This window comes from Dama dama, chromosome 12 (genome assembly GCF_033118175.1).
Source record: "Dama dama isolate Ldn47 chromosome 12, ASM3311817v1, whole genome shotgun sequence".
In the NCBI taxonomy this organism is placed as follows: domain Eukaryota; kingdom Metazoa; phylum Chordata; class Mammalia; order Artiodactyla; family Cervidae; genus Dama; species Dama dama.
Window position 1 is genome coordinate 96,765,266 of NC_083692.1, and position 23,983 is coordinate 96,789,248.

A 23,983-nucleotide genomic window follows, 5' to 3' on the forward strand; every position below is an offset into this window, starting at 1 on the left:
TGTTTGACTAAATTAGGTTACAGCCTGTAGGCCCTTCACCTGTCTCTCACATAAATAAAATTTCCCAAGAGTGGCCTCTCAGCCCTGCTCATTGGATGACTGACAGAAAAACATTTGAGCTAGTAAAAATTACCTTTTTTTTGTTTGTTTCAGGAGAAACTCGGTTCCCTCAAATGAGTGTGGGTGTGATATAAAGATCTGCTCAAAGCCAAAGGTAAGTGATAAAATGTCTCTGAAAGGATCCTTCTATGCCTCAGACTCTTTGATTATAGGATATGGAGTTGAAACTAATGAGACATGTTTCACATAAATGAGCAGATCTAAGATTAGAAGTATATCATGATTTAAAGACAACTCCAAATTTATTTTTAGGCTACATGAATCTTTCAAGGTTCCAGAGTTAAAAAAAAAAATACTCTGGTTAGTTTAAGCAAAAAAAAAAAATTTTTTTATTAAAGGTTTTAAGTAGTTCTCAGAATCTTAGTGAGGACAAGAGAATCAACCATGGATGCTCTGAGACCAGGAGCTACACGCAAGTTACCTAGGAGGATGGCTCTAGAAGATACCCCACTATCCCTGTCTCTCTAAGTCCAGACAGCCCATCTCCCACCCCCAGTGCTAGAAACTAAAGGCTACTGCTAGGGCCTCTGGCCACGGTCTCTAGAAGGTGCTGCTTCTCCGTCTACCTGTCAGGATGGATTCTGTAAGGTACCGTGCTCACTTCCCCAAGTTCTCGGCCAGGGGGGTCTGATTGGCAGAATCTGGACCCTCCATCCTCAAATCTAAGGTGCCAAAAGAGTTTATGACTTCTCTGGAGAGCAGACTCTTAAATTAGTACATTCTCCAAATACAAAATGAGCCCAAAGGTAATGAGTAGCCACATAGCATGACAAATGCCCCCTTCAGTGAAGCACTATGACCTCAGCTTCCCCTCCATGCCTGGGGAGACTGAGTCATGCCTTGCCAGGGTAGTTAATGCTCCACGGGGCCGACTCATGACCAGTGGGAAAATGAGGAGTGGGGAAGAGCTAACACATAAATTCCTTCCTTTTCCCGTCCCCTGATTGGCTGCCTTGAGATGCAGTAGCTTATCTGATCTTACCGAACACATCCCATGAGATGGAGCTTTAACTCTACATGTTACCAGCCACAGGCATACTCCAGTCTGCCTCACTTCATGTCTCCTCACTGTTGCTTTCCTGATGGCATCTCCTTAGAAAGTGGCAGCTCATCGGCTTTTCCTGTAGGCTTCTTGCAACCCAGACTACAGGAGCATCTCTTGCAGATGCAATACATTCTCACTAGAGTCAATTGTTTTCTCTCGATAACTGGTAATAGCAGCTTGTGCTGACTTGTAAACTTGTGTTTCCTTTAACTGTCACTCATTTTGAAACTTTTCTATTATCTCTATTTTTTTCTCATGTGCAAAAAAAAAGGGAATTATTCACTGGGTAGGGTTGGGCTGTGAGAGCGGCAGCGGACGAATTAACTGGCTTCTAGTTAACTGGCTTCTAGTTAACTGCCCTCTAGTTCCCTAAATGAGCCGTTGTGTCTCATTTCTCTGTGCCCTCTCTCAGATTATTTTCTCTTCTAAAAAGTTGTTTGCCCTTTCTTTGTCCTTGAAAACTGACCTTGGCTGTCTCCTCTTTAAGAAAACTGTCTTGAGGACCTCTGATCCCAAATCTAATTTACACTGGGCTGGGTATTCCCATGATATACTGTATGTCGTATTTATGTGGGCCATGCTGGACGTCACTCGTTGGTTTTCCTTGAAAATCTGTCTTCCCTAAAGGGTCGTAAGCGTTTTAGGGGCAAGGACATGTCTCATTTGGCATTGTAGCCCCAGCTTGAATCAGTGTAACTGGCACCTAATGATTGGTCAATAAGACAGCTGCTGAATATGTGGTTAATACTTATGGGATGACTCATGGAATAATTCCATTCATGATCCCTGCGCCATGCTGTGGCAGTGCTTGGGAAAGCCCCCATCCAAGCCCTTTCCTGGCTGGAAGAGCTGCCCCACCCTTGCACCCAGCTCAGAGGTGGTAATTGCACTGCAGTGTCCTACTTGACAAACCCCAGTAATCTCCCCAGGAAGGAAGAAAGCTCTATGAAAGGATTTAGTGTCGTATCTGTGCTTGATTCCCGAGTGAGTGAATGAGGGTGATAAAAAAATATAAGTGTCGATTCACCTAGGATTAGCTTCATAAATGACCAGTGGTTTTGTTATCCACATACCACTTGGCCAGTGGACAAAAATAGTTGTTAAAAAAAAGACACTTAATTGCTCTGGTATTTGGTAACTCTGTCTAAAGTTAGTCCTCATTTTGTATATGTGTCCAAATAGGTTCTAATTTTCTGTTTAGAAGAAGAGGGAAACAGGAAGATGGACAGGGCCACAAAATGCAGGGTTTGTAGGTCATTTAAGGAGTCTGGTCACACACAATAGGGAATAATAGATTACCAAAGACGAACAAGATTATTGGTAAACATTAACTTGTTAACTTCAAAGTTACAAGTCTCTAATCTTTTGGTTTACATTCTGAAATAAGTAGTTGAGTTTTTTAACTGTTTATATCATATAGAAATTAGTAGTATTAAAAACTATTCTAACAGTTTTCACTAAAAAGACCTCTTAGGTTTAGTATAAAATGTGGGAAAGTGAAATCTATTTGAGAGACTGAATGTCAGTTGACTGTATTTGAGAATCTGAATATGGGAGTGAATGTTTTTATTTTCCTGCCTGGCTTTTAACTGGTATGTGCCTTCATACCCTAAATGCTGGTATATCCTAAGAAGAACATTCTAACTTTCATGCATAAAAGATGAAAATATGTTCTTTTGTTAAGAATCAGTCTCTCTACTGTTGTTTATCGTTTCTCAGGTGCCATCTGGTGGATAAAAACTAAAATGCCGTTTTCTGTTGTTTAGGAATGAAACAAAGATGAGGTTCTCAAATTTCACTGGTAGGAAGTCATTAAAGAATACGAACTGAATTGGTTGAAGATTAATTTTGCTTACACTTTTGGTGTTCGGTTTTCTACATTAAATAGACATTCTGGGGTCAGACGTAATGGAGTGGACACGCTAGTGCTCTCCTGGATTTGGTAGGCTTTGAGTTCTGCTCAAATCTCTCACAGTAAATAGCAAGATGATTTGCTTTTGTTTTTGCTTTTCTAAAGAGCTTCCAAGTTAAAGGACGAGGTTAGCTATAGATAGAAAAGAATCAGATTGTTCCTGGACTTCTCGGTGGCAATACTGGATATAATAGAAAAGAGAACAGTATCTTCAGTGTTTCTGAGGGATAATTTCTTTCTTTCTCTAGAGTACTGTACTGAGCCAAGCTCTCCTTCAGGTACGGGCAAAATAAAAGCACTTTCAGACATACCTGGGTAAGAAAGTTATCCTTTTGTATGAGTTCTCTCTAAAAGAGTGACTAATTTCAATGTCATCTTTGTTAGGACCTGTGTTTCAGTTTAACTTTAGGTATTTTCCTTTTTTGCTATTGAAATTTTGGTGTTTATTTCTTTTTTTTTCTTTTTTAAAATTGGCATATCCATGATGTCTTCTGACTGGTTGTTTCTATGAATGAAGGCAGTTCATTTTTGCACACTAATCTGGTATCCATCCTTCTCATAAATTCTCATATTGTTTATAACAGATTTTTAACTGAGTTTATTGGGTTTTGCAGGTGTACGGTTATCTATGAATAATAATAATGTACCACTCTTCTAGTGTTTATACCTCTTATATATTTCTCTTGTCTAATTGCATTGGTTAAGCCTCTAGAGTTATGCTAAATAATAGTGGTGACTGTGGACATAATTGTCTTGTTGTTGATTTTAATGGGAGTACTTCTAGTGTTTCCTAACTAAACATAAATACTGGCTTTTAAGAAGTATGGATCTTTCCTATATTGTGAAGATTTTAAAAATTAATTATGGATGTTGAAATTCATCAAGTGCCTTTCCAGCATATTTGAAGAAAATTGTATACTTTTTCTCCCTTTTAACCTATTTTATCAGCCAGAGTTCACTTGCAGAAAAGTGAAAGGGAATTAATACAGGGAATAAACTGCTTATGAATCAGTGGAAAGCTAGAGGTGCAAGCTTCTCTGGGAATATCGCCCAAATCCACACTGTAGACCTAGCCCACCAGGAGACCCGCTCCCCCTGCCACAGTAGGAAGTCACACCTCCACTCTTAGCGCCAAGAGCACACTGTCTTCATGTGGTTGGGAACAAGAAGTTGCTACCAGAATTCTTGCCTGCAGGAACACACCTGTCTCTCTCATACCTCTGAATAAGGAAACTGATGCTAGAATTGGCAGCTGAGGGGTTTCATTGCGTCTGCCGTGACGTGTCCTGGAAAAATGTGCCTCACCACCGTGCTTTCCCATACTCAGTTGAGTTCTGAAATGGAATTCCACAGAAATGCATCTGATTAGCAAAATAGATTTTACATTGTGAACCCTAACTACAAGGGAGCCTGGGAAATGAGGATTCTGAGCTTTTCAGTCTCTGCAGTATATAGATGCTGAGTGAGCCAATGAATGGTACCCAACCACTTCGTATCATAGGGAATAATATTGAAACGTTCTTATGATACTGGGTGGGGGCAAAGTAGTTTTCTTTTAATTCTTCCAATATGTTACTGGATTCTGTTTGCTGAAACTTGGTAAACATTTTCTGCAGCAATATTCATAGCTAATTTCTTTTTTGTGCTATTGCTGTCAGTTTTTGGTAACAAACATATGCTGCTATTAGAATTTGGAAGTTTCCTACTCTTTATCTCTGCTCTGGAACAATTTAAAATGCATCAGAGGCTGTTTGTTCTGTTAAGTTTCATAATATCAGTCTGTGAAGTCCTCTGGGTCTGGTGCTCTTTGGGAGCCTACCATTTTAATATTTTTTCCTTTTTCTTAGGTTTTTAATATTTAATTTAGATTTTTAACTTTCCAACTTTAGTAAAATGTATTTTCTTAGAAAAATGATCCATTTCATCTGGATTTTCAAATTTATTTGCAGACAGTTGTGAGCAAAGTTGCCTCCTGTGATTCTTTTTTTTTTTTTTTTTTCATTTTTCTTATGTATGTTTAGTGGGGCTTTCTTGATTTTAATTCTTGATCAGGTTAGCCAGTGATTTATCTGTCTTAACTGGTTATTCATTAGAATTGTCATTTCCCTGTTTTTTATTTTTTTATATTTCTTAATTCATTTCTCCTTTTTTTCCTGTTTTGATTATTGATTTTCCCCCCATCTTCTTGAGTTGAGTGGTTAGTTCATTTATTTTTATTCTTTCTTATTTATTAATATAACTATTGAAATTGCTTATTTTCTTCTGAGGATGGATTTAGCTGTATTCCATGTATGTTGGTTTGTAGTGTTTCCAATGTATTTTAATTAGATTGCAGTTTTAGTTTTCATATTTTCTTTGACTTGGGAGTCTTAAATATTTATGTAATAGAGTCTTTATGTGTTTTCACTTTTGTATATGTGTGTGTGTGATCAGAGGATTATATCTGCATTGTTTCTGCTTTTTGACATTTCTTGAGGTTTTGCTGGCCAAAATATATGGTCGTTTTTGTGACAAAAATGACCCACTTCATGAGTGTTAAAAGAAAAAGTATAATCTATGTTTTCAATGAATACATTTCAGGATATGTCAATTAGAATTATCTTATCAATCTATCATCTAATCTACTCCATACTGAAAGATCCTGTCTGTGCCCTTCTTCGTAGTCTCCCCATGGCCTGACAGCCTTAAAGAAGGAAAACAATTCTGCAATAGATGCCTGATAGCTACAATCCCAAGCTCTGCCAAGTAAGTGAGCATCCCTGCCTCCCAAGCTAAGGACTAGCCTTTGTGGAAATATTGACAGACAGAGGAAGCAAATCTTATTCATTTACACTGACCAATAGCCAAGTCAAGCACACACTTGGCTGTACATATTTGTTCAAAACCAAAACCTTTCCTTTTTTTCTTTCTTTCTTTCTCTTTTGATTCCACTGAGGTTTCCACCAAGTACTTCTGCAGTCAGATCTATATCACCCTCTGAGCAATCTTTCAGTGCTGCCTACTTCCTTGCTCAAGTCAGGGTAGGCTGTCCACTTCCCTTGTATTTTCCTGTCCTTGGAAGCCTGGTTTGATAGCTATAGTCTTTCATTGATAATGGCTCTAACACTTACTGATTTTCCTTCCAATGTGAGCAAGTCATATAGTGTCTTTGTGCTCCAAATTATGCCTATCACTAGACATTTCCTTTCTGTTGTATGTTATAAGCACTGGAGAAGGAAATGTCAACCCACTCCAGTATTCTCGCCTGAAGATTCCCATGGACAGAGGAGCCTGACAGTCCATGGGATCGCAAAGAGTCTGACACCACTGATCATGCATGCATCTGGGGCTTCCCCTGTGGCTCAGCAATAAAGAATTCACCTGCAGTGCAGGAGACACAGAAGACGCAGGTTCAATCCCTGGATCAGGAAGATCTCCTGGAGGAGGGCATGGCAACTCACTCCAGTATTCTTGCCAGAGGAGCCGGGTGGGCTATGGTCCATGGAGTTGCAAAGAGTCGGACATAAATGAAGTGACATAAGCACCAGCTAGTATTAAAATGTTCAGATTATCTCAGTCTATGTTTAACAAAAATTCAAAAAACACTGGTTTAAAAAGTAGTTCTTTTTCTCACATAAAAAGAAGCCCAGAGGTAGCCAGTATATAGCTGCTCAAATTAATATATGTAATTGTAAATAAACCTCAAACATTACAGAAGTCTCAACCATTCAGTAATATTTTCTTTATATTTTATATATATTTTAAATATATTTCTTTAATATTTTCTTTATCATTTTCATGATGTACAATTTCTTAACTTCTGCATTTATATAAAGAAATGAATATGTCATTGAAAATTTATTGTGTTCCTATGAGCTCGGAGTTCCTGACATTTTTTTTTATAAATCCAAGGGAATATATGATATGATACATGAGTTTAATTTTCTATCCAACTATAGAAGAATGACCCTGTAACAACTTCTGAAATTAATTTTTAATGGTACGTTCATGTTCATCAGATGGGTTTGAATTTTCAGGGAAAAGTGCTCTATTGGGATTAAGGGGTATAGTCATAAAACTGTCAACCATACTAAAGATTTTTCATTTCCTAAGGCTGATTTGAATGATGTAAACCTAGGACCCCCCCCGAAAAAGAATAATCAACATCCATTCAAACATAAGTGGTTATCTTCTTTATTTTTACTTGTCTCCCAAGAAAAAAATATTTTTCAAAAGAAGAAAAGAGATTAGAGGTTTTTTTGTTTGTTTTTGCTTTAGAAAAATAAGTTTTAACTATTAAGTCAGATCCAGGCTTGATGCTTGGCTCTGCCATATTCTAGCTATATTATCTTAGAAAGTTTATTGACTAAGATTCTCAAACTTCATTTATTTATAGCAAAGAGTAGTTGTCTGTGTTGATAAGAGTGTTTGGCACACAATAGGCCATCAAAAGTAAGGATTATTATTTTTAAAGTAAATATTTGCATTTTTCCCTTTTATCTAGACCTACTTTCAAATTGTCTTAACAGTTTCATTTGATGTAAAGATCCACTGTTGTTGCTTTGGCTATTGTTGTTGTTGCTGTTCAACAGTAAATATTTTTGGCCCATCCCTAGGGAACTGACAGCCTGTTGAAGAGTATATGGTTAAGGAACTCTAACATTACCAAGGAACTATAGAAAAAGTGCTGAAATACTGGGAACTCTTTAAATCACTTTCTCTTTTCAGTGTCTAGAAATATAGCTGTTTAAACAGTTGAACATTTTGCATGGGGATAGTCATTTAAAAGTTAGTGGAAGGAGTTCAGCTGTTTTTATTTGAGCATGAATGAAAATTGTGGAGAAGTTATCATCTTTTACATAGGTAATAGGGCTTGCCTGGTGGCTCCGTGGTAAAGAATCTGCCTGCAGTGCAGAAGACCCGGGTTCAATCCCTGGGTTGGGAAGATCCCCTGGAGAAGGAAATGGCAACCCACTCCAGTATTCTTGCCTGGGAAATCCCATGGACAGAGGAGCCTGGTGGGCTACAGTCCATGGGGTCGCAGAGCTGGACACAGCTGAGCGACTAACACTACATAGATAATATCGGTTAGTTTGTATTCTAATTTCTGAAGTCAATATGAAACAACCTTATTCTAGCCCTGTCAGTTTATACTGATGAATTCTATAGCTCACCATACAATTATCCATTTGTTAGTGTTTAACAAGGTAATAGATGGGGAAACAGTGGAAACAGTATCAGACTTTATTTTTTTTTGGGCTCCAAAATCACTGCAGATGATGATTGCAGCCATGAAATTAAAAGACGCTTACTCCTTGGAAGGAAAGTTATGACCAACCTAGATAGCATATTAAAAAGCAGAGACATTACTTTGCCAACACAGGTCCATCTAGTCAAGGCTGTGGTTTTTCCAGTGGTCATGTATGGATGTGAGAGTTGGACTGTGAAGAAAGCTGAGCGCCGAAAAATTGATGCTTTTGAACTGTGGTGTTGGAGAAGACTCTTGAGAGTTCCTTGGACTGCAAGGAGATCCAACCAGTCCATCCTAGAGGAGATCAGCCCTGGGTGTTCATTGGAGGGACTGATGCTGAAGCTGAAGCTCCAATACTTTGGCCACCTGATGTGAAAAGTTGACTCATTGGAAAAGACCCTGATGCTGGGGGGAATTGGGGGCAGGAAGCGAAGGGGACAACACAGGATGAGATGGCTGGATGGCATCACCGACTAGATGGACATGAGTTTGAGTAAACTCCGGGAGCTGGTGATGGATAGGGAGGCCTGGTGTGCTGTGATTCATGGGGTCGCAAAGAGTCAGACACGACTGAGTGACTGAACTGAACTGAACTGAACTGAAGAAGGTAATACAAATATTTTGTTACTAATTAAGCCTTATATAAAAGAATAAATCCAGTGCCCAGGCATAAGAGTATATGTGGTTTTGCTTAACTGCCTGGAGCAGTTCCACACATTTTTAGCATATTATTCTGTGACTTTGGGATGGATCATAACTGCTTCATCATGCAATAGTGATCTCTACATAATTATTAAGACAAAACATTTGCCTCTTCTAAGTCCTTGTTTCATGATCTGACTTCGTGCTAGTTGCTTCAGTTGTGTCCGACTCTGTGCGACCCCATGGACTGTGGCCTGACATGCTCCTCTGTCCCTGGGATTCTCTAGGCAACAATACTGGAGTGGGTAGCCATGCCTTTCTCCAGGGGATCTTCCTGACTCAGGGATCGAACCCAGGTCTTTTATGTCTCCTGCTTTGGCAGGCAGGTTCTTTACCACTAGCCCCACCTGGGAAGGGGAACCCAAATTGACAGCCTTCTTCTGTCTTCCTGTCTGGAGTAAGTGTGAGAACTAGAAACGGATAACATGATCTCTATTTGCAGATAATGTAATTGTATAAAGGGAAACCCTAATGTAAAAATATAAAATTAAGAAATCATTCTTAATTGTACAACCAAAATTAACAGAATTGATTAAAGTAGCAATATAAAAAACTAACAAAGAAAAATCAATAATGTTTATATATCCAAAGAATAACACTAGAGGATATCAAGGGAGGGTAAATCACATCTGTAGTTGCAATAGAAAATTCTTAAAACCTAGGAATAAGTTTAAAATATTCATTCTTTAAACATGCAAAAGTAGACTTGAACAAATGAAAGGCATACCTTTGTTCATGGGTAAGGCAACTCTACATAATACTTATGTAAATTCTTCCCAAGTTAAGAAAAAATTTAATGTAATTTCATTAAGAATATTGAGATTCTTCTCTTAAAATAGACTCTTGATTCTTTTGGGATCAGGAAAAGGTAGAAAAATCCCATAAAGAAGAACAATGAGAGGAACTAGCCCTGTATGATACTAAAACATTTTATTGTTGCCCTGTAAATTAAAAAAAGCATGTTCACTGATACGTAACTAGATATACAGAATGACAGACTAGAATAAAAAATTTAACATAGAACAATTATATGGGAAAAGTGATACTCAAATCACTGGTGAAAATATACTGTTTTTAATACATGTTTTTGGCATAACTAAGTAGCCATTTGGGAAAAGTAAAATTGAATCCATATTTCACCCTGGATACCAGAATGAAATCCAAATAATCCAGATATCTAAATGTAAAAAATAAAACTGCAAAAGAAAACAAAGATTCATTTCTTTATAAACTAGAAGTGAGAAAAACCTTTCCAACTATGATTATCAATCCAGAAGCATCAAAGAAAATACTAAAACACTGACAGACTTGACTCCATAAAAATAAACTTTTTCAAAGCAAAGGGGGGAAAAAAGCAAAAGCCACTAATCAAACTAAAATCCAGAAGAAAATATTTGCAATCTATATCACAAAATTAAATTATAATCACTTAAGTGATAAAGAGCTCTTAAAAACTGGAAAGAGAAAGACCAAATACCATTGAGGAAAGATATGAACAGAATTTAAAGAAAAAGCCGATGTCCTTCAACTTACAAAAAAGAGCTTCATTCATACAAAGAGAAAGGCATATTAAAATTACTGACACATACTATTTCTCACCTATTGAGATAGTCTAAAATACAAAAATTTGAAGAACTTTGATGGCAAATAATAATGAAACAGGCACCCTTAGGCAATGCTAGTGGGAGTGCAAAATGGTACAATTTTCTATGGAAGGGAATTTAGCAATGTCTAACTACATTGCCTTTGCCTTTATCATTTGACTCAGCAATTCCACTGAAGGTACACTTCTCCCGATTATGAAATACAAATGATCATTTCTTGTGTGGGAGTTCAGGGCAGGCCACCCCAAAGTATGCTACTTTGACACATTGATTGCTTTGAATTCAAATTGAGAAACAGCCAGTGCAAGAAGGACATTCTGACCCTGCCCTCTTCCCCCTGAAATCAGGAAATAGATCTCCCATCGAAAAGGCAGCCTCTGAGCACCAGGGCATGGGACATCTTCATGTCCAGGGATAGAAAATTCAAGACGAGACGACTCCGTTTCTTCACTCATCAGTACCCAAGCCTGAGTGTCTTTGTCAGTTCTTCACAAGAAATTTGTTTCTTTGTCTAAATAATATAAAAGCTGCCTGCTTTAGTCATTTCTTTGAGTCTTAGTGAACTCCCATATGTGTGGAGTTAAAATTTGACCATTTTGTGTTAATCTGTCTCATGTCAATTTAATTATTAGACTACAAGAAGAACCTAGAAAGTCAGAGGAAAAAAATTTCTTCCCCAACACTGTAACTGCAAAAGTTTGGACATAACCTATCCTCAGTTTGTCAATAGATGATTGAAAGTGAAAGTGTAGTTCCTCAGTTGTGTCCAGCTCTTTGCGACCCCATGGACTGTACCCCGTCAGGCTCCTCTGTCCATGGGATTCTCCAGGCAAGAATACTGGAGTGAGTTGCCATTCCCTTCTCCAGGGGATCTTCCCAACCCAGGGATCAAACCCAGGTCTCCTGCACTGCAGGCAGATTCTTTACTGTCTGAGCCACCAGGGAAGCCAGACAGATGACTGACTGAGTAAAATACGAGCATTGTGGTGGTTTTCAGTCACTAAGTCATGTCCGACTCTTTGTGACCCCATGCTCAAATTCATGTCCATTGAGTAGGTGATGCTATCTAACCATCTCTTCCTCTGCCACCCCCTTCTCATTTTTCCTTCAATCTTTTCTAGAATAAGAGTATTATGCATTCATTTTTTAAAGTAAGGAAGATTTCTGTGAACTTACTTCAAGGAGTTACAGAATCAGTTCAGTCATTTCAGTCACTCAGTCGTGTCTGACTCTTTGCGACCCCATGGACTGCAGCACACCAGGCTTCCCTGTCCATCACCAAGTCCCAGAGCTTACTCAAACTCACGTCCATTGAGTTGGTGATGCCATCCAACTATCTCAGCCTCTGTCATCCTCTTCTTCACCTGCCTTCAGTCTTTCCCAGTATCAGGGTCTTTTCCAATCCAAGAGACTATCAAGAGTCTTCTCCAACACCACAGTTTAAAAGCATCAATTCTTTGGCGCTCAGTTTTCTTTATAGAGTTACAGGATATATTAAGTTAAAAAGTGTAAGGTATAGAGTATTATATATGTGCTATGAATTGAATTGTGTCCTCTAAAGAGATATGCTGAAGTCCTAATGCCCAGTACCTCTGAATGCGACCTTATTTAGAAACCAGGTCTTTGCAGATGTAATCAAGTTAACATCAGGTCATACGGGATTAGAAAGAACCCTAATCCAATGACTGGCGCCCTTATAAGAAGAGGGAAGTTTGGACACAGAGACAGAGACACACAGGAGGGAAGACCATGCAAGCATACAGGCGATGACTGGAGTAGTGTTTCCACAAGCCAAGGAATAACACTTCAGGTGACCAGAGACGCTAGGAGAGAGGCATGGAACAGATTAACCCACTCTGAGTAGGGAGGAACTGAGGCACCAGGACCACAGCCTGGCTGAGATGGTGGAGGAGATCATGAAGATTCTTAATCGTTTTGTTTTTGGGAATTTTGCATCCTAATGAAACAGGAAAAATCTTTAAAGCAGGTATTTTGCGCATTGTTACCATATTCCCTTAAAAGTATGCAGTGGCCTCCCCATTGTCAAATCTAACCATCAGTTCTGTTTTCATGTCACTCAGCCTCTGGGCAGCAGACCACAGTTGATCATTCTCTCCTTCTTGAAATACTTCCTTCCATAGGATTGTGGACCTCCCCACCTTCTTACAGACCTCTCCCACTGTCCGTGTCATCTGTGTTGGAGAGCTCTAGGCCTCACTTTCCAGACTTCAGTTTGTACTCTTCCTGAGCGGTCTCGTTCGGTCTTTTAAGATATTTTCTACATGGAGATGAAGACCAAATTCACATCTTTAGCTCCAGTCTTCGTCCAGGGCTCCAGAAGCATTTATCCATCTGCCTGTTTAACATTTCTACCCGGATGGTCTCTGGAGTCAGGCCACCCAAGCTTGTATTCCAGTTCCCACCTGTACGATCTTGTTACTTAACTATATCCGTGAGATGAAAATGATAATAGTGCCTACTTCTCTAGATTATTTAGAACAGCGCTGGCACAAAGTAAATGTTCAGTAAATACGCTGTTTATTTGTTTGAAGTCACTGCTAGAAGTTTGGAAAGGAGGAACCTTGTGTGTTCACCTGATTCAACAGTTAATTTTCCAGGGCTGGCAGCTGGATATTGATTGAATGAATGATTTGATGAATGGATGAATCTATTATTTTAAAGGGAGAAAATGCAAGGCATTCACAAACTAGCTGAATTGCAAATGGTTGCCCACACCTTGACTGGAGAAGTCATCTCTGCCTTTTTCCCCACCTTCCCAACACTGTATCTTTGGAATTTCTCTTCTCTTTGGCCAAGTCCTTGGAGTGGGTCATTCCTGCTTCTGGTATCTGATGGTGTGGGGCATGCTCTGTTTTGTTTGTTTGAAAATGTGAAATACCATTTATTGTTCAGGCTCATCAATCATGTTTTTTATTTATACTGTTTCACTGGAACTTAGTAGAAACCTAGAAAAAAGTTCTTTTATGTAAAGTATCTATCTTTGTTTTTTTGTGAAGTTGCTCAGTCGTATCCGACTGCGATCCTGTGGACTGTAGCCTACCAGGCTTCTCTGTCCATGGAATTTTCCAGTCAAGAGTGGGTTGCCGTTTCCTTCTCCAGGGCAATCTTCCTGACCCAGGGGTCGAACCCAGGTCTCCCACATTGCAGGCAGACGCTTTACCGTCTGAGTCACCAGGGAAACCCAAAGTACCTATATCTATGAATATATAGATACCTATATATATAACATATATATGACATGAATAAATTTAAGTATGACAGTGAAAGACAGTGACTTTTCCTGGCAGTTAGGGAACCGGGGTCGGGGAGAAATACTTTTGCCAAGTAAGAGTAGACACATGGAAGGTGCTATCAATACCACCCCGCCATACAGCCCCGCCCAGCCCAGCCTCCGCCGCCGCCCCGCGCTCCGACCCCGCCCCGCCGCGCCCCGCACTCCGGCCCCGCCCCGGCCCCCGCTCCGCGTTCTGGCCCCACCCCTGCCGTGCGCTCCGGCTCCGGCCCCGCCCCGCGCCTCAGCCCCGCCCCCGCCCCGCGCCTCAGCCCCGCGCCTCAGCCCCACCTCGGCCCCGCCCCGCACTCCGGCCCCCGCCCCGGCCCCCGCTCCGCGTTCTGGCCCCACCCCTGCCGTGCGCTCCGGTTCCGGCCCCGCCCCGCGCCTCAGCCCCGCCCCCGCCCCGCGCCTCAGCCCCGCCCCCGCCCCGCGCCTCAGCCCCGCGCCTCAGCCCCACCTCGGCCCCGCCCCGCACTCCGGCCCCCGCCCCGGCCCCCGCTCCGCGTTCTGGCCCCACCCCTGCCGTGCGCTCCGGCTCCGGCCCCGCCCCGCGTCTCAGCCCCGCCCCCGCCCCGCGCCTCAGCCCCGCCCCCGCCCCGCGCCTCAGCCCCGCCCCCGCCCCGCGCCTCAGCCCCACCTCGGCCCCGCCCCGCGCTCCGGCCCCGCCCTGGTTCCGACCCCGCCCCGCCTCGCCCCGCGGCCCGGCTCCGCCCCGCATCTCCGCCGCGCTCGGCATCCCGGTTGAGGAGCCCCGCCGCCCGGGCAGAACCCGGATCTCTGCACGCCCGAAGCTCTCCACCCCAGGCGCGGGTGGCCGCCGTTGGAGCGCGCGGCGCGGCGTGAAAAGATGGCCGCCCTGACGACGGTCGTGGTGGCGGCGGCGGCCACCGCCGTAGCCGGGGCTGTGGCGGGGGCGGGCGCGTCCCCGGGGACCGGCGTGGGAGCCGCGGTGCCGCAACAGGTAAATGGAGGAGGCCGAGGTGGGCCTGGGGGGGCTGCGGGCGCCGGAGGCGCGGGGCGGGTCCCCGGCTGAACAGGTGTCCTCTGCAGCGCGGCCGGGAGGCGGGAGCCGCGGCCGTTAGCCTCCCTTCGCGCGGGCCTGGCGCTTGCCAGCTTTGTGCTTTGTTGGCTGGTGCATTTTTAACTGCTGTTACGGAGCCCCCTCCCTGGTGGTTTGGGAGTGGAAGAAGGTCTGGGTGGAAACCCTGGCTCTGCCTCTGTGATAGGAACACACTTAACCTCTCGTGACTCCGTTTCTTCGCTAAGCGTTGGATCTGATGACACGCACCTTCCTGAGCCGTGCACCTTGTCTGGGAAGCCCCTGGTACAGTGCTTGGTTAGAGAGAGAGTCAGTGCCCAGTGACTCTGTTATTGTGTCAGCGCCGGGAGCACAAGGAGGAGTCAAACTGGGGTGGTCTCCGAGGCAGATGTGTTTCCAAAGATCTCCTTGGGACCCCTTTCTCTGCAGTAAGGACCAGGGGATTCCCGGAGGAGAATCGTTGGAGCCAGCAGCTCTGTCAAAGATCTCAACTCCTCCGCATTCTCTCACAGCCCACACCCAAAAAAGCACAGGCAATTCCTGTCTGCTCTACCTTCAGATTAAGTCAAGAATCCCACTTCAAGCACTACTACCCATGTCCACACCATCATTTCTCCCTAAGCAGAAACACTTTGCTAGTTGGTTTATGTTCACCCACCCTTGCCTTCCTGACATATTCACAGCAACCAGACCATTCAGGAATGACACTTGTTTGCCCAGATCCCTCAGAGTAAAAGCAAACGTGTTCATCATGTTCCACACCTTCCTTAGTCTCTACCGGGCCTCTGAGCCGCCCCCAAGATCTCTCCCTGTCACCTCATCCCCAGTCCCCTGCTCTGGATCTGCTGCAGCCATACTGACTTCCTGTAGTCCTTCAGACAGGCGAGCACACTCCTGCCTCAGGAGCTTTGCAATCGCTGTTCCTTCTGCTTGGAATGCTCTTCCTTCCTGGTCTTCTGGCCAGTAGCATCTCCACCTGCAGATATCTTTGTTCAAATGCAGTCAGCTCAGTGATCCTTTCCTTGACCTCACCAAACTGAATCCCCTTACTTAGCACACCGTTCTCTTTTTAGGTTTTTTCTGTAGCACTTATTATCCTTTAATATACTACATATTTTATATTCATTTTTTTTGTGTTGTCTTTCTCCACTCCATCTAGGAATGTAAACCCTGCCCTCTATGAGGGAAGAAACTTTTGGAAATTTTATTCACTGTTAATCCCCAGCACCAAAAACTGTGCTGCTTTAGTCCAGAAACATAGTAGACACTCCCTAAATATTTGTGTTAGTCCACACCTGAAGGAAGGCTGTTATGAACTGAGGACAGCTTCCATCATTTTCTTCCTCTAAGGAGCTTCCTCTAAGGAGCGTCTACGTATTTCCAGAAATTCCACCTCATCCTGGTTTGCATTTCTCACAAGTTGCTTAATATTGTTACTGACTCACACTCTTGCCCACTACAGTGGTTCTCAGAGGTTTGCCTTCCTCAGTGTTGGATCAGAATCACCTATGGTGCTGTTTTAACGGTTCCATCAGTCCTTCACGTTTAGCAATGTCTGAAGACATATGGGTTGTCAACAACTGCAGGTGGACTGTGGAAAAGGTTGTGGTGTTACTAGCATCTAGCCCATACAGGCTGAGGGACAGTCCCCCACAACAAAAAGTTCCCTGGTTCAAAATGTCAGTAGGGCTGAGGTTGAGACACCCGATTTTATACACTGTCACCAATTTAGAGAAGGCAGAGCCTCATGGTTGACTGTCATGGCAGTAGCAAGGTAGAATTTCTCAAGGGTGTTTGTGTTTTAAAAAAGAATTAGAATCTCTAGCGTATTGTGATTTTTGAGGAGTTTATGTGTTATTCCTCTTTGTAATCCCAATAACATAGCACATACATATACATATATACATATATATATATATATATATATGCACACATGTATATATACAAACACATGCACATTATAGACTCAGATTCTGTAGCCCAGCACTGAACTTGAATACTTGTCATAGGATTTCGTGAATCTATGACCCTGACAGTGAAACCAGCTAACATTTTCCTGAGAAGAGATCATTTTCTTTGTGACAGCTTCATGATATTAGTGATATCTGCCAAAATATCTAAGGTTCCTAGATTAGCCTGCCCAGGCTTCCGTAACAAAATACCACAGACTGAGTGATTTAGATTACAGAAATATATATATATATATATATATATATATATATATTTTACACTTTGGGAAGCTGAAAAGTTCCAGCCGAGATCTTGTCCAAGATGAGGGAGCTGTCGGGCTTGGTTTTTGGCTTGTAGACAGTTGCCGTCTTGCTGTGTCCTCACGTGGCCTTTCGTCTGTGCACGTGCAGAGAGAGAGTTCTCTGGTGTTCCTCTTCTTACAAGGACACCAGTCCTGATGGATTAGGACCCTATCCTTATGAGCTTATTTAACCTTAATTACTTCCTTAAAGGCACCACCTCCAAATCTAGGGCCTCCACATGTGAATTTAGGGAGTGGTAATTCAGTCCATAACAGTTCTCTTAAATTATTTTGGAACAATTATCTTTGAAGTTTTAGAATTATTTTGTATTGTATTGTATTTTACAGCCTCCATAGAGTGTGGAATCGTCTCATTCATCATTAGGAAAAGTAATAATGTGCCCTATCTATGTATTTTAATGTTTGTATGTTATTTGTTCATAATTCCTCTCAGCCATTGCCTTTCAAGGCCAAAGACTACACATTTCTTGATTCTCCTCTTAGATGCTATTTCCCTCTTGGCCTTTTCAGCACGTTGGATTATGACTGTTTGGAGTCTCCCTAGCTGTATCACAGGAGTGTATGTCCTGGTTTGTTCCAGAGCAGGGCTGTGTCCTCTCTTTGCATCTAGTGAGCTCTCTGCAATGACCTGCATTTAATGGCGTTTGGCTGACTGGAGTGGTCCTTCAGTAATAACCACACTACTTTTCTGACTTTACATAGTTACTCAAAATGGATTTCCTCTAGGAGATCACACAAATGAATAGGGCTGTGTATATATCCAGATGTGGCAGAGTGAAGAATTCCCCGCCCCCACCTTTTCTTTGGTTTTCTTCTGACATTTCCTTTAATGTTGTTATACAACAAACACAAATAATACATAATAAACACAAATAGGGGAGGGGGAATCCTTTATTATTAATGTATTTTTACAAGCAAGCCTGTCCCAGACAGCTGCTTGGACAGTCCTTCTCCTCTACCCCATGTCAGTCATTCATTTCCATCTGCCTCAGACACAGTGGATTTTAAGTCAGTGTGCATCCTCACGGTATCACTATGTTCCCTCAAGGATAGTCACATCCTAACCCCCAGCACCTGTGAATGTGTGAACTCATGTAATAAAAGGAACTTTGCAAATGTGATTAAGTTGAGGCTCTTCAGGTGGGGAGTTTATGCGGGATTGTCTGGGTGGGCCACTGTATTCACAAGAGTCCTTGTTAAGAGGGAAGCAGGAGGCTTAGGACCAAGAGGGGATGTAACAATGGAAGCAAGAGGGTGATGTGATGTGAGGACGGGGCCATGAGCCAAGGAATGAAGGTGGCCACTAAAAGCTTAAAAAAGGTAAGGGAGTAAATTCTCTGGATCTTCAGAAAGAATGCAATCTTTTCAACACCTTAATTTTAGACTTGACCTCCAAAACAGTAAAAGAATAAATTTGTGTTGTTTAAGTCTCTTAAATTTGTGGTAAACTAATTTTTTTGGTAAGTTTGTTATAGTAGTGATAGGAAATGAATACAGCCAGAGAAAGCCTAAGAAGGCCTGAGCTCTCATCTTTGGCTGACCTTGAAACTGTGCAACAGCAAGTGAAGGCTAAAGTGGAGTTGTAAACTGCTTGCCCCAGTACTGATGCCATGTTCCAGCTTGCACACAGACCCCCTCAGCAAAGTGTGGGGACTTACAGGTTCAAGACATGGAAGAAAATCTTTGACCAACCAATCATTCACTGACAACTAAGCTAACAAAGCAGAGATTTCAGTGCCACACAAAGAATCCAGAGTTTACCGAATTAGTTCAGAAAAATGACTGAAAAAAACCCAGCAACAACAGCAGACCTTAGAAAGAGGAAAAATAATCTCATTTTTAGTGTTGCCACATTATGTATTATTTAAAGTGTTGAGTTGCTGACAAATTATGAGATATGCAAAGAAATAAGAAAATATGGTCCACACACAGAAGAATTAAAAAAAAAAAAAAAAAGTAAAAAGAAACTGTCCCTTAAGATGACCAAATGTTGGACATAATAGACAAAGATTTTAAATTATTGATTTAAACATGTTCAAAATGCTAAAGAAAACCATTTCTAAACAAATAAAACAGTATGAGAATGGTGTCTCACCAAATAGAAAATATCTATAAAGAGACTGGAAAAGGTGAGTTTTCATTCCAACCCCAAAGAAAGGCAGTGCCAAAGAATGCTCAAACTACCACACAATTGTACTCATCTCACACGCTAGCAAAGTAATGCTCAAAATTTTCCAAGCCAGGCTTCAACAGTATGTGAACCGTGAATTTCCAGATGTTCAAGCTAGTTTTAGAAAACGCAGAGAAACCAGAGATCAAATTGCCAACATCCACTGGATCATTGAAAAAGCAAGAGAGTTCCAGAAAAACATCTACTTCTGTTTTTATTGACTGTGCCAAAGCCTTTGACTGTGTGGATCACAACACACAGTGGAAAATTCTTAAAGAGATGGGGATACCAGACTACCTGACCTGCCTCCTGAGAAATTTGTATGCAAGTCAAGAAGCAACAATAAGAACTGGACATGGAACAACAGACTGGTTCCAAATTGGGAAAGGAGTACATCAAGTACATATTGTCACCCTGCTTATTTAACTTATATGCAGAGCACATCATGAGAAATGCCAGGATGGATGAAGCACAAGCTGGAATCAAGATTGCCAGGAGAAAGATCAATAACCTCAGATATGCAGATGACACCACCCTTATGGCAGAAAGTGAAGAACTAAAGAGCCTCTTGAAGAAAGTGAAAGAGAGTGAAAAAGTTGGTTTAAGACTCAGCATTCAGAAAACGAAGATCATGGCATCCGGTCCCATCACTTCATGGCAAATAAATGGGGAAACAGTGAGAGACTTTTTTTGGGGGGGGGGCTCCAAAATCACTCCAGGTGGTGACTGCAGCTATGAAATTAAAAGGTGCTAGCTCCTTGGAAGAAAAGCTATGACCAGCCTAGACAGCATATTAAAAAGCAGAGACATTACTTTGCCAACAAAGGTCCATCTAGTCAAAGCTATGGTTTTTCTAGTAGTCATGTATGGATGTGAGAGTGGACTATAAAGAAAGCTGAGTGCCGAAGAATTGATGCTTTTGAACTATGGTGTTGGAGAAGACTCTTAAGAGTCCCTTGGATAGCAAGGAGATCCAACCAGCCCATCCTAAAGGAAATAAGTCCTGAATATTCATTGGAAGGACTGATGCTGAAGCAGAAACTCGAATACTTTTCCTCACCTGATGTGAGGAAGTGACTCAATTGAAAAGACACTAATGCTGGGAAAGATAGAAGGCCGGAGGAGAAGGGAACAACAGAGGATGAGATGGTTAGATGACATCACCGACTCGATGGACATGAGTTTGAGTAAACTCAGGGAGTTGGTGATGGACAGGGAAGCCTGGCGTGCTGCAGTTCATGGGGTCGCAAAGAGTCAGACACTACTGAGCGACTGAACTGAACCGAACTGATAAAGAGAGAAGTTATAGGAAAAGAATGGAATAGAAATTTTGGAGTTAAAAAGTACAAAAATGCAAATGAAAAATTCACTAGAGAGACTCAACACTACGTTTGGGCTGGCAGAAGAAGGTAGGTCAATTTAGATTATCCAGAATGAGGAATCTAAAGAAAAAAAGAATGAAAAAAAGTGAACAGTGCGTTAAAGACCTGTGAAACACCATCAGATGCCACAGCTAATGAGAGACCCAAAAGGAGAGAGAGAGAAAAGTGGGGGAAGAATGTTTGAAGAAATGATGGCTGTGGTATTGATCTACACATTGTTGGAATTTAGTGAACTTCAAGATCCATACCTAGACATGTCATAATCAAACTGTAAGAAAGAGACAAAAAGAAAATTCTGAAAGCACCAACAGAGAAATCAATTCAACACATATTAGGCTTTCTCAATAAGATTAACAACTGATTTCTCAACAGAAACCTTGGACTTCAAAAGTATGGGATAATATGCGTGCATGCTAAATTGCTTCAGTTGTGCCCGACTTTTTGCAACGCTATGGACTGTAGCCTACCAGGCTCCTTTGTCCATGGGATTCTCCAGGCAAGACTACTGGAGTTGGTTGCTGTGCCCTCTTCCAGGGGATCTTCTGGACCGAGGAATCAAACCTGTGTCTGTGTCTCCTGCATTGGCAGGTGGGTTCTTTACCACTAGCATCTCCTGGGAAGCCCCATGGGATAACAGTCATAGTCAAAATGCTGAAAGAAAAGGACTGTTGACCAAGAATTCTGTGTCCAGTGAAATAATTATCTAAAGTTGAAGGATGCTACATCAAACTGAAAAGATCCTTCTGCACAGTAAAGGGAATATGAGCAAAATGAAAAGATGACCTACTGAATGGGAGAAAAACATTTGCAAATCATATTTTGATAAGGATATATCTAAAAATATAAAACTGTTAAAACACAAAAAGACAACCCAGTTTTTACAATTGGAAAAGATATAAGTCGGTATTCCTTCAAAGAAATAGCCAATAAGTGCATGAAAAGATGCTCAGCATCATTAGTCATTATGGGCTAATCAAAACCACTGTGAGATACTACTTCACATCCAGTAGGATGATTATAGTAAAAGAGAAATAGACAGTAAAAAATGTGGGTGAGGATGTGAAGAAACGAACCCCCTTATCATGCTGAGGGCAATGTAAAATTATATAATGATGCAGCCACTGTGGAAAACAGTTGGATAGTTCTTCAAAAGTTCAAAACTTCAAAACTTCTGTGCTTCAAAGGATATTATCAGGAAAGTGGAAAGAACTCAGAATTGGGGAAAATATTTGCAGGTCATTTATCTGATAAAGAACTTACAGGAATGCTTCCACTGTAACAATGAAAAATAACACAAATGGGAAAGTAAATAATTACCTGTGATCCAGAAATTCCACTGCTAGAAATACCCAAGAAAATTGAATTCATACTAAAACTTGTACATAAATGTTCTTAGTAACATTATTGATGGTGACCAAATAGTGAAAGTAATCCAATTGTCTGTCAGCTGATGAGTAGATAAACAAAATATATTAGATTCTTGTGGAACATTACTTAGCCATGAAAAGGAATGAAGTACAGATTCATGGTACAACATGAACGAATCTTTAAAATATTATACTCAGTGAAAGAAGCCAGGCACAGAAGGTTGTATATTGTATGATGCTGTTTATATTAGTTGTCCAGAATAGGCAAATCCATAGAATCAGAACATAGATTAATGATTACCAGGAAGTGGGTGGAAAAAGGGTATGGGAAGTGACTGCTTAATGAGGGTGAGCTTTCTTTTGGGTATAATGGAAATATTTGGGTACTAGATAGTGATGATCGCATGACTTTGTGAATATAGTAGAAAACACTGAATTGTAAACTTTTATGTGCACATTCTATGGTATGTGAAATAAATCTCAATTCTGGAAGTATTAACCTAAAATCATTACTTTATTCTTGCTTGCTTGCTCCTCAAAATTTGAAGGCTTGGTTCCTTTATTATTATTATTATTTTTAATCTCTCAGGCTGTCAGCAATTCCTCTTGATTATACCTCCAAGATACATTTAGGCTTCTTACTTTTAGTCTCCACCACCACCCTGGTAGATCTGAACACCATCATTCTGTGTCTTTGTTGCTGCATCACCTGTCTCATTGGTTCTCCTGCTTCCAGCCTTGCCTCACCTCTTCCTCCACCTCCCCCAATTTATTCTTTAAAAAATAGAAAAAAAATATTTTCTTTAAAAATTAAATGTATCATGACATTCTCCTACTCTTAAACCCTTCAGTAAAATCCAGACTCCTGTAGTGACTTAAAATGCTGGTGTGATATGCCACTTGCCTGGCTCTATACCCTCATCTCCTGCAAAGCTCTGCACTTCACTCATCGTAATGTCACAGTTGCCTTTGCTTTGCTTGAACCAGCCAAGCTTTTTTCCTGCTGGAGAGCTTTTGGACTTGCTGGTCCCTCTGCCTGGCACACCTTTCCCTGCAGCTTTTGGCCTGGTTGGTTCTGTTCTTCCTCAAACATCATCCCCTCAAATAGACCTCTGTGGCCATTCTAACTGAAAAGAAAAAAAAAAAAAAAAACCCTTGGCCCCATTATCTTCATCTCAGCGCTGTTTATTTCCTTAATAGCACCTACCGTGTTGGTTTTTTAAAAGTGTATCACTTATTTGCTCTTTTCTTTTTAAGTCTGTTTCCCTCTCTAGATTTTAAGGCAGAGGCCATATTGTCATGGGGGCTTTTCCGGTGGCCCTAGTGGTAAAGAACTCGCCTACCAATGCAGGAGACATAGGAAATGTGGGCTCGATTCCTCGATCTTCTGGGTCCAGAAGATCCCCTAGAGGAGGGCATGGCAACCCACTCCAGTAGTCTTACCTGGAGAATCCCATGCACAGAGGGGCCTGGCGGGCTGTGGTCCCTAGGGTCACAGAGTCGGACACGGCTGAAGCAACTTAGCCTGCAGCACACACATGTTATCATGGACCACCTTTGTTTCCCTGGTGTCTAGGCCAGCACCTGTCACATCATGAGTATTCAATGCATATTGGTAAATGAATGAATGAATGAAAGAATTAGAGATTTTTCTAAAAATCGCTGAAGACATTACATTTCTCACTAATTTAGCACTTTAAAACACATGTTCCTTCTTCCACAAGCTGTACTTTTAAAAATTATATAAGATTGGCCCCAAAATTATCCCCTGAGAAACTCCATTATTGATGTTTTATCCCTGATAAAAGGGCTTCCCTGGTGGCTCAGACAGTAAAGAATCCGCCT

General features: G+C 41.5%; 1 protein-coding gene across 2 annotated transcripts in view; it reads left to right on the plus strand.

The window, feature by feature from the left end:
• The first annotated feature begins 5,744 nt into the window (after positions 1 to 5,744).
• Positions 5,745 to 23,983, plus strand: part of CCDC112 (coiled-coil domain containing 112) — a 37,343-nt gene continuing 19,104 nt past the window's right edge. The window contains exon 1 of one of the 2 annotated variants that reach the window (XM_061158186.1): positions 5,745 to 5,822. In XM_061158186.1, the coding sequence (XP_061014169.1) occupies positions 5,790 to 5,822 (33 nt within the window). In that variant the 5' untranslated portion in view covers positions 5,745 to 5,789. Of the gene's footprint in view, positions 5,823 to 14,750; positions 14,870 to 23,983 lie in introns of those variants that run through there. The other variant, XM_061158185.1, reaches the window with a different exon arrangement.